The 16,715-nt window shown below is 41.7% G+C and overlaps 1 protein-coding gene and 1 pseudogene across 1 annotated transcript in view; both read right to left on the bottom strand.

Moving 5' to 3' along the window:
* SORCS1 (sortilin related VPS10 domain containing receptor 1) overlaps positions 1-16,715 on the bottom strand; it is a 452,195-nt gene that overhangs the window by 26,169 nt on the left and 409,311 nt on the right. The window contains exons 20-23 of the mRNA XM_039871262.1: positions 12,302-12,435; positions 10,636-10,759; positions 5,058-5,170; positions 599-730 (exon numbers count right to left, since the gene is read on the bottom strand). Coding sequence (XP_039727196.1) covers positions 599-730; positions 5,058-5,170; positions 10,636-10,759; positions 12,302-12,435 — 503 coding nt within the window. The remainder of the gene's footprint in view (positions 1-598; positions 731-5,057; positions 5,171-10,635; positions 10,760-12,301; positions 12,436-16,715) is intronic.
* Positions 6,645-6,763, bottom strand: LOC120609956 (uncharacterized; annotated as a pseudogene).

Raw genomic sequence — 16,715 nt, 5'->3', positions numbered from 1 at the left:
TCTCTCTAATACTCCAGAGGTGGTAGACCTGGGGAAGTGAACCCTACATAGCCACTGGATGGTGTCTGGAGCCAATATTACTCATTTATTATAAACACACATCAGGTCATCTTAGCATGGTGGTGATAAAGAAGATTCATGATCTGTATAAAAGTTGTACCTTTTAAAAAAGATACATATAATGTTATTTGATCCTCATGAAACTTTTGAGATAAAAATATAAACAGTTCGACCTCCATATTTTGTTCAGCTACTTGCTTTTTTCCCACTTAATATCTTAAGTAAGAAATGTTTGTCACGTCAGTAGGCATAGATTTATCTAGTTCACCGTAAACACTGCAGAATATTCCATAGTGTAAATATACATAACTTAGCCACTGCCTACAACAAATACTCTTTCATGTGTTTCTTGGTGAAGCTATTGTGAGGATTGCCAGGTTATAGAAATGGAAGACCAGAAAGTCCAAAACTCCACAAATTGCTGGTGCCCTCACTCTTAAGCCGAGATTCCTTGGAGCTGCTGTGGTGGCAGTCAGATCCTAGCAGGAGTGTGGTCCAGACTGTTGAGAGGAGCTGAAACGTCACCTGGGGGACTCACCTGCTCCAGGTCCTCAGCTGATCTTTTGTTTTCTCCTGTTGGATCCTGATATGGCAAGACAAAGAGCTCAGCAGCGGTGGGTAAGCCTGGAAGCACGGCCACCAAGATGTGCTGGCTTGGCACCCCCGTGGCCTAAGAGAGAGATACAGATACATATAAGTCCTGAAGGAAAGGTGACGAGAAGCGGCCAAGGACTCAGTGAGGAGTGGGGATGCGGGTGGGGTGTCCAAGCACTGTCCTGGGGAAAGTAGGTCAGAAGGGATGTGAGAGGCAGCGCTGGACTCTAAGTGTAGGCTCCAGAGTCAGACTTCTGAGGTTTGGTCTCAGCTCCGTTCCTGTGAGACTTTAAACACTATTCTTTCCGTATCTACATTCCTCTAAATAAAAACAATGGGGATATTAGTAGTATTTGTAAAAGGGTAGTTTTGAGAATTAGATGAGTTACACACAAAGCACCTGAGTAGTGCCTGGGGATTTAAATGTCAGCTCCTCTTCCTCTGGGGTGTCTCCAGGAAGTGAGCCATGCCAATGAGAGGACTCTCACTTAGCAAACTTTATCATCTGCCCCTCATGCCTCAACCCTTTTCAACCTAGCCTCCTCCTGTGTTGCAGCACTAGAGTTATTTCTTCGACCAGTCACATCTTAGTGACCTGACTTATTAGACTCCCCTACATCACAACCCCCAGGCATCTGCTGACTTCACATCATTGGAACCTGATGATTAGCCTGTTTCATGAAGCATTCTGAGAACTTGACGCTGCCATGCTGAATCTCCTGTTGAAATTATGGATATAACTCAAGGACTCCTCTTTATCTTAGTTTACCTGATCTCTTTTGAGCTTATATCCCAGGGTTTCCCCTGAACTAACTCTCTAGATGGTTGTAGAATCAATAGCTTCAACCCCAGCTTTTCTCTCCAGTGGCCAGTCAGAATGTCATTCATTTGCTTGTTTTACCGAGACTTCTGACAAATATGTCAAAAAAAGAACTTCTCATTTTCACCTGCAAAACCTTCATTCTACGTCTGAATGCCTCGGGCCAGTCTTTTCCCAGACACTCCGGCTTGAAGCATTCCATTTGCCTCGACATCACATTCTCCTTTCATGAGATCTTGATAATTGGACCTCCACACTAATAATCCTATTGGTTCCGTTCTGTTTAAATACCCACGGTTAATATCCCAATTTAGCATTTACACTCTCTACCCTTAAGTTTCACAATTGTCTCCCTATTTCCAGGAGACACTACTACTCCCAAATTTAGTTTCCTTAGTCCAACTGAGATTGTGTTTTCCTGTTCAAATTCTTGCAACAATTTCTACTACCAACTGGATTAAATGTATATTCAGAGCTTCTACTATAGGGTCCCACCTTTCTTTTCTAAACTAATTACCCACAATGCACACCGTCATCTTACCCTCCAGCCAAATGGAATCATGTACAATTTTTCAATATTCCAGCCCTTTCTGGCAAATGTTTTTGTGTATGCCATCTCCCCCAGAACATCTTTTCTCTACATTTGCTGCTAGAATGTTACTTATCTTTCATGAATCTTCTTAAAATCCACTTGTTTCAATATATTTTTCATGATTTCCCAAATAGGTGATTTTTTATTTCTGACCTCTACATGTCTGGTATTGTGCTAAGCAACTTGTTTATATAATGCAACCCTCTACAATGACTCTTTGATGCAATTATTTTTATGCCTCTCTTTGCAGGTGAAGACATATCACAGGTTGCGGTCTTTAGGAAGTGGACCCTGAGTTTAGCATTCAGGGTGCTTATTTAGAGTGTTCTTGAGATCAACATCTATGGGAGTGAAGGGAAGGAAGTAAGAATGAGCAGAAGGAGAAGCTGAGCTGTGATGAAGGCTAACAATAGCCTCAAGAGAGTTTGTAGGGAGTAAGAATGATACTTCAGATTTGTCCAAGGTTAAGCTGAGATGGCCCGGGCTTTATAGAACTGCACTGTTAACCACTAGATGTGAGCACCCTGGCAAGGGGCATGACATGGCACAAGGCAGCCGAAGCCTCTGCCCACAGCACTCCCCGCGGCTAAGATGAGAGTCTTTCTCTGAAAGAGAATTTAGGCAATGTATCTCTGTCACAGGACAGATAGTAGATGGAAGAAAGTTAAACAGTGACTCAAGGCCGCTTAGGTAGTGGGTGGTGATGCTTAGTTGGCACCTTGGTCTGACCTTGAAACCTCTGTCCTTAACCAGTGCTCTACTGATTCCCTTCTTCCAATAATGGGCACTGAATATACAGCAGCTCCTGTCACAGCTAACTTCATATTGTTTTGTGGCCCTACTAGATTTTTAACTCAGAGATTGTCTAAATCATCCCAGTCATATACAAAAATGTTTATTGAATGACATTCAGTTAAAGATTCCATTGTGAAATGTCAACAGAAAAATCCCATTTGATGAGGAAAAGGCAACCGATTTTATACCCAATTCTGTCACGTAATGAATAGGAAGACAACTACAAATAAGTAGTTGTTGTACCCCAAGTTGTACCTCTTGTAGGGTTTATTAAGGTACACTTAACACTATGGAACTTCAGGATGCAAGGAAATGGCCAAAAATGGTGTGGGACACTAGGAAGCAAGGGCCGGGTCAACTGTCTCTTAAGATTGGGTTACCAAGGAGTTCTCAAAACTGCCTCCACCAATCACACCCTATCCTGAGGGATGCTGAGCCAATCTGTTTATTCTGCATTTAGCTGATTATGCTATGCACTTAGAAATATTGATAAGCAGTAATTTCTAGACTATCAGAAAGCTGGCGAAAAGGTGAAGACCTAGGGCAAATGATCGCTAGACAATATATGTGAAGAGAAATCAGCCTGGAAAAATGGTCACTGCTGAGCTAATGCCTGGTTGATAAATCAGCTGGGGGTGTTGGACAGCTTCCTGGGAGATTTACAGGGACATGAATTCCTAGAACACTGCAGACCGAAGGAGGTGTGTCGTGGGTTCACTGAAGGGTGTTAAGTCATCTCTCTTGGACAGCAGCGGAGAGAAACCAGTTATAACACTGAGGTCAAACAGCTTCAAAGGCAGAAGGCTCCAAATACTCCAGTTAGGCCTGTAGTCTGGCAGTTGTGCCCCTTTGTGGTCATCATGTTTAGCCACCCATAATGTCATGGATGCTGGAAATCATGAAGACAGAGATGACATGGCATTTACCCAGAAGTGCAAGAAGATACCCCTTTTCTACCCAACTCTTCCATTTATCCCTGGTTTTCTATTTAATAAGGCAAAGGATGGCAGGAGAGTGAAACCACAAAATCAAGATTCAAACCTTGATGGTCTGACTCCTGGGTCTGCTTTTTAACTATATGTTTAACTGTATGACCTTGGGCAATTTGGCTGTCTATAAATTCAGTGTTCAAAATGCAAAGCACTAAGAAGAGTTTCTGGAATATTGAAAATGCTAAATAAATATCAACACAAATAATGGTATGAATATGGGGAAGGCCAGCTCTTTACTAAAAGGCTGGACACAAGATTTGCTTTCTATATCTCTTTGTGTCACAAGGCATCATGTGTTGGATGCGGAAAAGAATGTACAAAAAAACCACACGTGGACTTACCTTTTGGACTAAGAATATTCCCTAGGGGAAAGCCTCTCATTTCTGATTTTCTGGGTTTGTGTAATAAATCCAAGCAGCTCCAAGAGCAGACATTCCTGCTCTGATCATTCAAGGAGTGGAATTTGCAGGGAGAAATGTGCCTATAAGAAATGTCTTCTCAAAATGTCAGTGACATTTGCTCAGAGAGTGACAAATCACATCACCTTGTTATTTTCTCACCAACCCTAGGGAGCCGTGTTTCATATACAAAAACCCAGACATTGGACTCTGATCCTTCACTTCAAATTTGTAGCTTCATCACTTATTAGCTACAAGGCATTAGGTAAGTTATTTAACCTCTCCGAACCTCAGTTGCTCGATCTCCAAAATGAGGACAATAATACTTTCTTCTCACTGCTACTGTAGGGGAGAGAGATGCCTTTAAAAGAGCTGGGACATAGAAGGATGACTAACCATCATGTACGGAGTGTTCACTGTGCTGTTAGGCTCATCATTTGTGGAGCTAGAATCCATGGCTGTTCTTACTAATTGGACTCACACTGTGTCTTTCAGTATTATCCACAGTAGCTGATTTTACACTTACTAATGGCTCATCATGCACTCTTCTGTATGACTGTCACAAACTTCTATGTTCTTCTCTAAGCAGAGGTAAGGCCCATGTGTTTGTTCACAGTCTGATTTCCTTCACAGCATCTATGACATGTCTGCAAGCATGTGGCTCAGCTATGCAGATATTAGACAGATCTCCCATGCGCTCCAGCTCTTTCCTGTCATTCCTTTGCACAATAATCCCCTCACCATGACACTCTTCAAGAACAGAGAAGACATGTGCCTGGGCAAGAGAAAGAACTGTCTGTACTCACTTCCACCAGGGACTTTTTGATGACTCGGCTGATGTCCCTTCTCCACTCAGGGATGTCTGGGTTGTAGTCGTCCAGGTTTGGAGAAAAGGACAGGCGAAGGGACCGGAATTCCTCTGGGGATGCAATAGCAGCGTGATTACCATAAGTCAAATAGTTCTCTTGAGCAGTCCGTTACACTCTATATTTTATGTAAAGCCTTAATGGAGGGTCCTTTTTCTCCACACTCACCAGAGAGACCCTATTAGAAGGAAGACAAATTCAATATCCCATCTCTGCTATTGCTCAGCTCCTCATTTTCCAGACCAAAGCCTGAGGCTCTGGCCTCTGCCTAGATCAGTGGCCTTTGTCTATTCTTCCCAATTTTAGACTCTGCACTCCTGGACACTAAATGACCCTGAGTGCCCTGAATGCATCGCAGTTTTATGACCCTCGGCCTTTGTACACACTGTCCCTTGCCTAGAATGCCCCACCCTTCTCAACTTCCATGCACACAATATTCAAGTTCTAGTTCGAGCATTTATTGACTGAATATCCTCTCCCACCATGTTTTAATTTTCTTTTTTTATGACACAACTGTGTTTTGCACATACTTCCATTATTATTATATGATTGTATAATAATAACTATATGATTATATAATTATAATTATTATTAGAGTCACTCTACTGCTATTTTGTATTTGCATGGAAGTTTCATTTAATGGAATTTTAAGCTCCATAGTTCAAGGGTTTTGTTAATCGTCTCTGTAGCCCCTGAGTCAGTCCTGGCCCTCCAAGAATTAGATAGAATTATAAAAGCAAGGATTTTATGAGGAGAATCATCTGTGAGAGAATATGGGGAGGAAGCCAGAGGAGCTTGAAGCACCAACAGACTTCAATGTATGAGGTCTGTTGTATGACACATAGCGAAAGAGAGGGAGAAGGGATGGGTGACTGCTCTGCGGTCCGAGGGAGGTTCAGAAAGATTATCAGGGAGACTTCCAGCCAAAGTCGGCCAGAGGAGTCCCATGTGCCCCAGGAATGGACCAGTTCATGGAAGCCATGGCCTTGGCCCTGACATGTTGATGGGTTTCAGAGCACAGCCCTGGGGATCGAGACTGACTCAGGGGCTACAGAGAAAATTAACAAAACCCTTGAACTACGGAGCTTAAAATTCCATTAAATGAAACTTCCATGCAAATACAAAATAGCAATAGAGCGACTATAATAATTATAATTATGAAATCATATAATTATTATTATACAATCATATAATAATAATGGAAGTATGTACAAAACACAGTTGTGCCCAGAACACAGCAAAGTATCTAGCATATGGCTCCACAGTCTTCATAGTTCCACTCAACCCAGTACTGACTTTCTCTCCTACTTCATGTCCTGTGGGTGTTCCTGAACCCCAGGACCTGTCCTTCCTTACGCTCCTCCATCTGCCATTCTCCTTCCACATTAACACACTTCCATTTCTCCAGATTAAAGCATCTTCTTTTTTTTTTAATTTTTTTTTTTTTTTAGACGAGGCAACCCTTGATTGACCTCACAGATTGCAAGGACCTTGTCAGCTTATGATCCCTTATTTTTTTATTTTTTATGCCTACAGCACATGGTCTTCCTAGGTGGTCTCCCATCCAAGTACTAACAAGGCCTGACCCTGCTTAGCTTCTGAGATCAGACGGGATCGGGCTTGTTCAGGGTGGCATGGCCATAGACTCAGATTATAGCATTTTCAAATCCTCTCCATTTAGTTCTCCCGGGAGAAGCCCTTTCCAGCAGCAACCTCAGGCATCCTCCCTTTCACCAACTCAAATACCCTTCATCATATGACTGTATTTGTCTTTTTACATATTTCTTGCTATTTGAATTATTTTGTTTCCATTGTCTGTTTCCCACTGGAATCAAAGCCCAGTGAGGACCAGGGGCATTGTGTTCCTGACCCTTTCAAATAGTAGCCAGTTCATAATAGCTTTTCAATTACCATCCATGAGTCATTTAATTGATAAATGTTTTATTGAATAAATACATGAATAAATTAAAATGGTGGCTCTCTGTAATTTCTTCATTTACTTATTCAACGAACATTTCTTTCTTTTCCGAAGCATGTCCTCGTGTTTCTGCAGGGGTTCAGCAACACCAGCAATGCCATTACACATTTGAGAAACATAAAAACCCACTTGTGCATTTCCTAACAATGCTAAAGGCTTATCGGACACAGGCTTTTGTGACTCTTACATTATAGGGTGTGTACCAAAGGCAGCCTGTTCCCAAGATGCAGTTTTCAAAGCTTGAGTATTTTATGAGTCATTGATCACCTGTATAAATATCACCACTTCGGTTCTGATCGAGAATAATGAAATGCATACTAATTAGTAGCATGGTAAATGGCAGCACCAAGGCATCAACCACTGAGTCCTAACTTTTCATTTTAAAGATACAAGTTTTTGTCACTTTCACTTTCCTAGAACCTCTTATCAAACTGCAGAAACTTCATGTAAAGAGGAAGATGTTTACCTTAATAAAAGGACACAAATGAAAAAATTATTCAGCTCCTTCTGTAATTACTTAGCATGCTAAATAGTAGACTAGGGAGAAAGAATGGCTGAGAAATGTTATATTTAAGTTTATTCAGAATTAGGTCTTGGGAGGTCTAAGGAAAAGAATTAAACGCAATTCTTTACACCACACACACACACACACACACACACACATACTTCTACACACACATATAGACATATAGAGCTGCTGAGAGAGATAAATTCAACATATTTACATTTTCTTTTTTTTACATTAAAAAAAAATAAACCTATGCCCTGAAGCAAATTAAGGGAGACAATGCAAATTAGATTGTCTTGCCTCCAAACTAGATTGTCTTTTCTCCAGGCTCCTGTGTGGCTTTCGGTAGGTAATCTTTCCTGGGTCAACTTCCTAGACATGATGCCTCCTTCAATCTGCCCAGGATGGCTTTAGTGCTCCCTTAATCTTGACTACATTTTGGAAAGGTTTCTTCCCAACTATAGGTCCCTGATCTCTCTTTTATTAGAGCATCTACTTTGGAAAACTTGCAGTTGTGAATTATTCCTCACCCCTTTAAGATGTAAATCTTCTATAACCCAGGAATGGCTTTCTCAAGGACCTGGGGGCCATCTCTTTAAAATGTAATCATCAAGATCGATGGGACCCCTGCCTCTGGAACACAGATGGCCTAATCACATTGATAATCCCTGCACCCCCACGGTCCTCCAGTACGTTTCCACTGGCTCATTCCAGAGTTTAAAAATGTTCTTGCCTTTTGTTTTAGTTGAGTTCAATCTTGCTTAACTCCTAGTGCTGCAATTTGCATTTAATATATCACGAGTGTCATTAAAATGTTCATCATATATGAAACCCTGGACAACTCATTTGACTAAAGATGGATTAAGGCTATTTGATGTCTTAGGAATTTGGTCAGGGGTGGGAGGGTTAACCATTTTCCTTGCTCAAGCTTTTAATGAAGAAGCCTTTTTAATGAAGATAACTCACCTTATGGAGTGACTTTCTTTTGGATGATACCTTTAAAGAGATTTTAGGAAGAGGAAAAACTAAGAGTAGAAAAGGTGTGGAAAGTGGTTAGAAATATTCCCTCTGGATTCAGATTTTTAGGCTATGTTTATTACACTTTTATCATATTTTCTTATTTGTAAAACAAGGATAAATATAGCATATTTCCCATAAGTCTATTCAATAAAACATCATATATATCAAGTGTTTAGAACAGATGCTGGTAAGGGTTTCATCAATGTTAATTACCACCACTACCATCACCATTATTATTACTGGGTCTGTCACTAAACAGCAGAATGACTTTAAGCCGGTAATTTCCCACTTATGGGCATCAATTTCCTATCTGTAAAATGACTAGTTGGACCAGATAGGCCCAAAGACCTATGTTTAAATTTCTCTTTGCAATCTAATGAAAAGGTCACTAATACACTTAACCAAGAGGACATCTATTAGACTAATGGCTCAGTGCCCTTTAGTGACATCTGTGACATCCAGAAATAAGATAGAGGAAAGAGAACAACAGATAGAAAAGATATGAGAGCCGGAGAAGTAGGGCCATTTCAGAGCATGGGCCCTGGGTCGAGGTGGGTTGTGGAAGCCCAGCTCCACCACTTATTAGCTGGGTCAAGTTATTTAACTCTCTGAAAAAAAAAAAAATGAGGGCAATAATATCACCCATTCTACATTAGGCTTGTTAGGAGGATTCATTGCATCCCAGAGCATAGAAAGGAGATGGAGAAAGGAAGAGAAGCAAAAGATCTCCCTTCTAGCCACCTGGCTGGGAGGCTGCCTCATCTAGGGGACCCTGTGAAGAAAACCACAGTCCTGGTTTACTTTTATTTACTGTTTGGGCTTATCGAGCCTCTCGGGGTGGGGAGACGGGGAGGAAACACTATGAAATCTAACACCTAGCCATGAGAGAAGTATCATCCTCAAACGTGTTCAAACTTGCTTACAAATGACTTTCTGAATTTGAAGGTCAAGTTGGTAAGATGAGAAATGAAAAACAACTTGCAGCAAAATCAATTAATTCTGGAACTGGGGCAATTGATATTATCTGGACCATCAGCTAGTGTCTGCTTGCCTCTCTCTCTCTCCTTCTCCCCTTCTCTCTCTCTCATTCTCTCTCTCTCTTTCCATCTCATTCTCCCTCCCTCCCTTTACCCTTCCTGTTTGTAATCTCTCTCCGCACAGCATTTATTTTTCCTATCGCCTTTTAAATTGTTTTTTAAATTTTAATTCTCCAGGATGCATACGTAGTACTTCCATATTAACATTAAAGTTTACATTTTTATCATCCACAGATAACACTTAGTGCATCCATCTGAATATCTTTCTATCCAGTAATAATTTCCCCAAATGAGATCAATTTGTATAAACTGTTTTATCAACCAATAATTCTACCTTTCCATTTCATTAAATTTTCATTCTGTGTAATACTCTGACCATATTTAACTTCCCTAATTGATTACAAAATTGTTCTGTACAGTCATTTGTTCAAACCAACATCCAGTCTATGACAACACATGGCATCTGCTTGTTATAACTCTTCCACAGTTTTTAATCCGGCAGAATTTTTTTTTTTTATGATACACATTTGTGGAAGATTTTCAGAGTCTTTAGACATTGGTAGATTCCTCTTAGTGATCGAGACTTTTAAAGCTGAACTTATAAAGCCTCAATATTAACCATTTTCTTTGTGATGGGTTTTAGCTATTCAAACAGTACCGAAAAACCAAATGGGATGGAAGAGGCTTACACATGATGAAGGTCACTCTACCTAAGGTGAGTGAATGGTCGCTCTACGTGTACCAGAACTACTTTGAGGAAACAAAATAATAAAGCCTTTGCAGTCTTGCGACCACTATTTTGCTGGCAAACCGCATCCTCCCCTGAAAAGAGCAGACCTGATTGTGCTCATTCTCTACTACAGCCCTGTGCTCTGGTAAGACGCCATGAGCCAGGATGGCCTCTGGTACCGTGGTCCCCAACAACCCCCCCCGAGCAGGAGGACGGCTGTGGGCCAGCGAGGACGGAGCACTCACCGTACACCGCGATGGTCTTGGTGTCTTGCAGGATGGCGTTCCCAGCTGAGACCTGCACTGTAATGGTGTTCATTCCTTCAGATGTAAACTTGAATGATATGCTTCCCTCCAAGGTGATCAAGGGCTAAAATACATGAGGACACAGTGTGAGGGAAAAGCTCTTCACTTACAGACAAGACAGTGCTAGCTCGAAGCCACCAATGAGCTACTTGAATCAGCGGAGGCCTTTCCTGGTGAACCCCAGTGCAACTGACTCCATCTATACTGCCCCATCATCTCAAGTCCAGGCCAAAAAGGGGCTATCAGAGTCATGACCCCAAGTGACTCTGCTCATTCCTTGTGAATTTGACACTTCTCTTCCATGCTGATTGAGGGCTGGGAAGATTGATATATTTTCCTTCCTGGTGGGATATATGTCTGTCTTTATGGATCACCAACTCATATCAAGCAGATTCTTTAATTCAAGGAAACATCCAAATCAGGCCTAAACAGAGGGCTCACCTGAATCCAGATTTAAGCAATAGCTACCAGAAATCTACGAGCTGTCAGTTGTTTATCTCCGGGGTGTACTATTTATTATAAATTACAGTGAAGCACAGCAACCATGGACACCAGAACCACACTAGCTGGACAAGAGTGGCCTGGTGTGGCTTGGCTTCCTCAGAGAAGCCTTATCAGCAGTTTCTTGGAAGCAGCTGCTATGGAAACAAGTACTAATTGGATAGTGGTTTGAGGACTCAAAAAAAAAAATTTTTTTTTTTGGAGTAGTGCCTGTAGTATAATCAGATGCTGGGGTCCTGGAGGAAAAGATTATTAGCCTCCTGACCTCCCTCGACTCACTCCCCTCAATCATTTCTTTCTTGTCTTTTCTTAATTAATTTTAAAATCAAAATTCATTTAGCTCCCCGTATGGCAGAGGGAAGACTAAAGCCAGCATAAGAAGTCTACTCGACGCGGTCTGTTGAGAATTTGCTTTTCTGCTAAAAGGTAAATAATAGGAGACACAGAAGGAAGTTGCTTCGTACTTTCACCTTCCAGTATGAGCTTTCAGGCAAATAACATAGATTTCTGCTCTTCCATGGTGAGTAGTAGGGCCAATTTCCGCTGAACTTACATGCGTAGTTTCAGAAGTAAGAAAAGGGGGCTGTAGCTTTTGCCCAATCGGCGTCCACCTGCCCTTACTCCTTTTGGGGACCATTCCTCCCCTCTGTTTTTTGGTCTGTGTGGTGCTATGGAGGCTGATTTTAACACTTCTCTTTCCATCCCCCGCACTGTGATTGAGGCCTGGCCAATTATACTCCATTCCAGGACTTTTGTTAGAACTTTTGGGAGAGTTTATTTTTCTCGGCTAAGTGGTGAGGGTACAAAGCCCCGGGCTGCTGCTAAGGGTCACTGTAAAGGACAGTTCAGCTGGAGAAGAACACTAACACAGAGGAAGGCAGATGCAAGTGGTGAGGGAGAAACAGAGACAGAGAAACAGAGAGAGACAGAGAGACCGAGAGAAGAACACACTGAGGAGATTACTGGTGCACTGAGAGCCTGCTGGGCCCGAAGCTAGGACATCGCCGAGACTCCTGAGTTGCACACATCATGTCATTCATTCCTTCTTTGCTTCAGCCCATTTGAGCTGAGCTGCCACCCAGCCCCACGCAGAAGGCCGACCCACCTCCGTGTTGTTTCCGTACCACCACACGTAAGTGAGGGTGCCCACTTGGCTGGGCCACAGCACTGCGGTCGCGTTGACCTCTTTGTTCTTTGTGGTGACAAAGGGAAGAGACAGGTGTACGTGCTCCAAGGGACCTGAGGCACAAGAGAAAGGAGAGGCATGGAGAGGGAAGAGCTTTTTCTCTTCTGCCTTCCTTGCTCTGAAGAGAAGACATATTCATTCTGGAAGCCTCTGAAACACCTCAGTCACACCTCCTGAGGGAAGTGCTCAGGCATTTTCTCTCCTTTGGAGTAAAGGATACATTGGGAATAGTTACGTCTCAACATTTTCCATTTACTGACTTTCTTCCAGACCTAAAAACTGAGTTATTTATGTATAAAAGTTTAAAAATGTACAAGTAATTTATGAAGTCCTTAAATGAACAGGTATAATATGAGATTTCACAGGGAGATGGAAAGTCTTTCTAAGAGGTTATATCCTTGGCGGTAAATATCAAGATTGTGAAAATCTCAAAGATTTTTAGGGGAGCGTGGAGTTGTTCAACAAAGACACAAACCGCTTTACTATTTACTGGTGTTTAAAGGTCTGTGTGAGTGTGTATAAATGTGTGTGTTGGTGAGTGAGAGTGTGCGTGTGTATCTGCACGCTGAGTGTCTGTAAAGCTGCCTGGTTAGGTAAGCATGGAACAAACTGTGTTTGCTTTTAAGCTTGTCCAGGACGAAGGCATCATGAGTAGATAGAGACAGCTCTGTGGTTCTCAGGTTCTCAGGATGTCCTCAAATGAAAAAGAAGATAATTTTACCTATGGAGGCCATTAGACCAGGAGGCTTAATCAGATGAACAAACGCACAAAGATATGAATACCCTCTCCATAGAGAACCATGAGGATCTTTCCTATGACCCTGCATCTCCTCTTGGAGTTACTGTTCCCAGGAAGCAAATGCAGTTTCCTCTGGGGTAAACATGACAAAAATCTGTCGTCTCTCCCATTATTCCATGAGGTGGAGAAGAAAGTGGTATCTTGGGCCTTTCCACCTGGTTTAATCATTGCCTCTTCCTCTGTTTGATATTTAAATGCATTTCCTACAGCATTATCTTTGGCCTTTTTCTTTCTCCATATCCTCTTCTACTGAGTGATAGCATCTACACCCTGACCTTCAACTATAAGCAACATGCTTAGGGCTCTAAAACCTCTTTCTTGACCCCAGACTCGATTAGCGGCCAAATAGTCCTAAGAAACCCATTATTCCATGCCTCCCCACATTCCGTATTCTTTATATCTTAATGAATAAAATGAAAGTTTATCTAAGAGACCATCCCAGAAGCAGAAAGTCAATCTTGATTCCTTATTTCTTGCCCCCTGCATCCATTTAGGAAACCATTGATTTGGTCTCATAAATATCTCTCAGAGCGCTTCTTACCCTCCCCAGTCCTGCTCTGGTTCATACACTAAGCATTCCTCTCACTTGGACCATTGCAGCGGCCTGATCAATTTTACTGCTTCTAACCTATCCTTAAACTGAACCGACTTGCTATTTTATGTGTCCAATGCCTGCCTCCCTCATTAATATATACGTTGTGCCGAGGACCAGCTGTTCCCAGCACCTAGAATACAACATATGCTTCAGGGTGACAGGAGAGCAAGTGTACAGACCTTGAGGAGGAAGTGGCTCTCCATGTTTGAGGAATAGCAAGAAAGCCCAAACGCTGCAGTGGAGAGATGGAGGGAAAGACTGTAAACAAATGAGATCTAAGAGGTATTCAGGGCACACATAGCATGTCAGACTTGCAGGCCCTGAAATTTATGTATGTGTGCTTCTGTAAGTTTATTCTTGCATGTATATACATTATACATCCACACACTGTATGGCAGAGTCTTTGTACCTTCTCACTCTCCGAATTATTGTGAGAGTGATTTTCCTAGAAAGCCAAGTTGATGATGCTACTCTGTTGCTGAGAATTAAAATCCCCATTATTTATTTATAATAACAATGATAGTTAAGACATATTGATCTAAAATTTGGGAGAAAGATAACACAGGCTGCAAACATCTAAAGGGTAAGAGTCCTTAATATGCACTTTATATATATATAAGGCTAGCAGAGTTTCTGAGACACAGCGCATACTCAAACATTGGCTGGGTAACAAATGATATAATTTCCTGTTTCTGCTTTTGTCCATGCTTCTCTCTCTCTTCATAGGATTAGAAGCTTCATGACTAGCATACAGAATGGAACTGATTTTCTGGCTTATAATCCATATAAGAAGTAGTGGATCGTAAGTCAGAATGGTTCGATGAGATACTAAAAGGGCAAAATTTACTGAGTGATGACAATGTGCCACATGTTCTCCTAACGACTTTTTATTTTCATTTAATCCTCGCATCGACCTCATGAAGCAGGTGCTCCTATCACCCCCAACTAGAGATGAGCAAACAGAGAAAGGTGACCTTCCTCAATTCCAGGCTGTGAATCAAAGCAGCTGGATTTCAGAGCCCATACTCTGGCCATCTGAAAATGCTCGATAAGACCTGTCCCATTTTAACAAAAGAGCTATTAAAATCACTACTTACAGATCACTTAAATGTGTTCCGGGCATTGGGAAATACACTTTACCCTGCTATGATTTATTGCATGGCTCTTGCTATTCCCCTCTCGTACAGTCTGCTCTGGCGAGCCAGGGCCTGTCTCACCCCGAGGTCCTGGCTTATACGCCTTTCTTATGGTACCTGTCAGTCTTCAATTCTCAGTTCCAGGGTCCCCTGCTCTGTGACACTCCTACTGACTCGCCTGATCTGAGTTAACCAAATCAGTTCAAATGCAAGAACTAGATAAGTCCTGCTAGTTCAGTTCTAGAAGGGTCCATTTTCTTGGTCTCCTCTCTCACATATGAACACTTAACAATTTTTTTTAAAAGTCAGAACATCAAGGATGATGCCTGTGTGTCCGGTTGACAAAAAAAAAAGAATCTTCTTTCTGAAATATGGTGAAATATGGTCATTCGTTCATTTTGATAGTTTTGTTGGGTGCTACTATGTGTCAGGCATTATTCTGGGTACTGGGGACACCTGACACTAGGTGGAGCTCTCATATTATTGAGGGGGGCAGGTATGGAACACATGAAGTAGGGGAAGGTGAGAGAGGATCGTTTTTGATAGGAGGGTCAAGGAAAAGTCTCTCAGAAGGACAGATGACATTTGAGCAATGACCTGAATAAAGTAAAGGACTGCACTAAGAATTTATGTGTGATGCTTCAGAGTGAGGGTAGATCAAGTGCACAGACCTTGAGTAGAAGGTGTGCTTGCCATGTTTGAGGAACAGTAAGAAAGCCCAAAGTGGAGAGATGGAAAGAGTGGACACCAGTGATATCCAAGAGGTATCTAGCACACATAGCGTGTCAGCCTGATAGGCCTCAAGTTTGCATATGAATTCATTCTTGTATATTTATATATTACACATTCATACAAATGAGTGGTATTTATCTTTCAGATTCCCCTATCCTCTTTTATTCATTTACTTTTTATGTGTTTAATATGCCTAGTTCTTGCTGCCCAAAAGCCTATCTTTTGAATATTTTTTTCTATACAGAGGGTACGGTTTACCCTAACAGAGCTGCAGAAGTAAACCGCTAGCTCCTGGAGGCCCCCAGCCGGCTGGCTGCATTCAGTCCAGAGCTAAACAAGCCGGCAAATGCAGCATCAGACAGGTGCCTGTGATGCATAAAAAGGACGGCAGGTGGCACTGCATCACTCCATATGAATTCCTGGCAAGGTGGATGAAGGAATTGCACAATTACTTGTGTAAATCGGGTTTCCCTTCTCTTTTCTTGTTTAGCTTTCCTGTGCTGCTGGAAACAGCTGATGTCTACGAGACTGAACATCGTGTGTGTGCATGTTAAGAGAGTGTGTGTGTGTGTGTGTATGTGTGTGTGTACATGTGCATACATGAAATAATGGTTCTGGCTTGCCTTTAGAACTCGTTTTGGAGACCTCTGACCACCAAATAAAATATCATGTATTCATTATACTGCTGCTTGTCAAAGATGCTTAAAAATCCACTAGAAGAAATAAAAACAATTCAAAGTAGAAAGATGAGATCATAAAACAGAGTTCCTTAAACTTCAATGTCCACAAGGACCATTCTAACCTGTTCAAAGCAGATTATGACACCACATTACCAGCAGTTCTAATTCAGTAGGTCTGTGATAGGGCCCAGGACACTATACTTTTGTCATGTAATTTTGGGACAGGTGATTCATGAAACCACACTTTACGAAACTGAAGTCTGATATTTACTAGACAATATAATGATCATGTGAAAAGTTGCAAAGCTATACAAGTTCTCAAGAAACTGATCACTTGACTGCAAAATGAGAATAGAAAGTCATCTGCAAATGGTACCTTCGTAAGGAGGTA

The sequence above is a fragment of the Pteropus medius genome, unplaced genomic scaffold (assembly GCF_902729225.1).
Source record: "Pteropus medius unplaced genomic scaffold, Ma_sr-lr_union100, whole genome shotgun sequence".
Taxonomy (NCBI): Eukaryota; Metazoa; Chordata; class Mammalia; order Chiroptera; family Pteropodidae; genus Pteropus; species Pteropus medius.
Note: the sequence above shows the minus strand (reverse complement) of the source record. Positions and strands in the feature narration are given on the sequence as shown.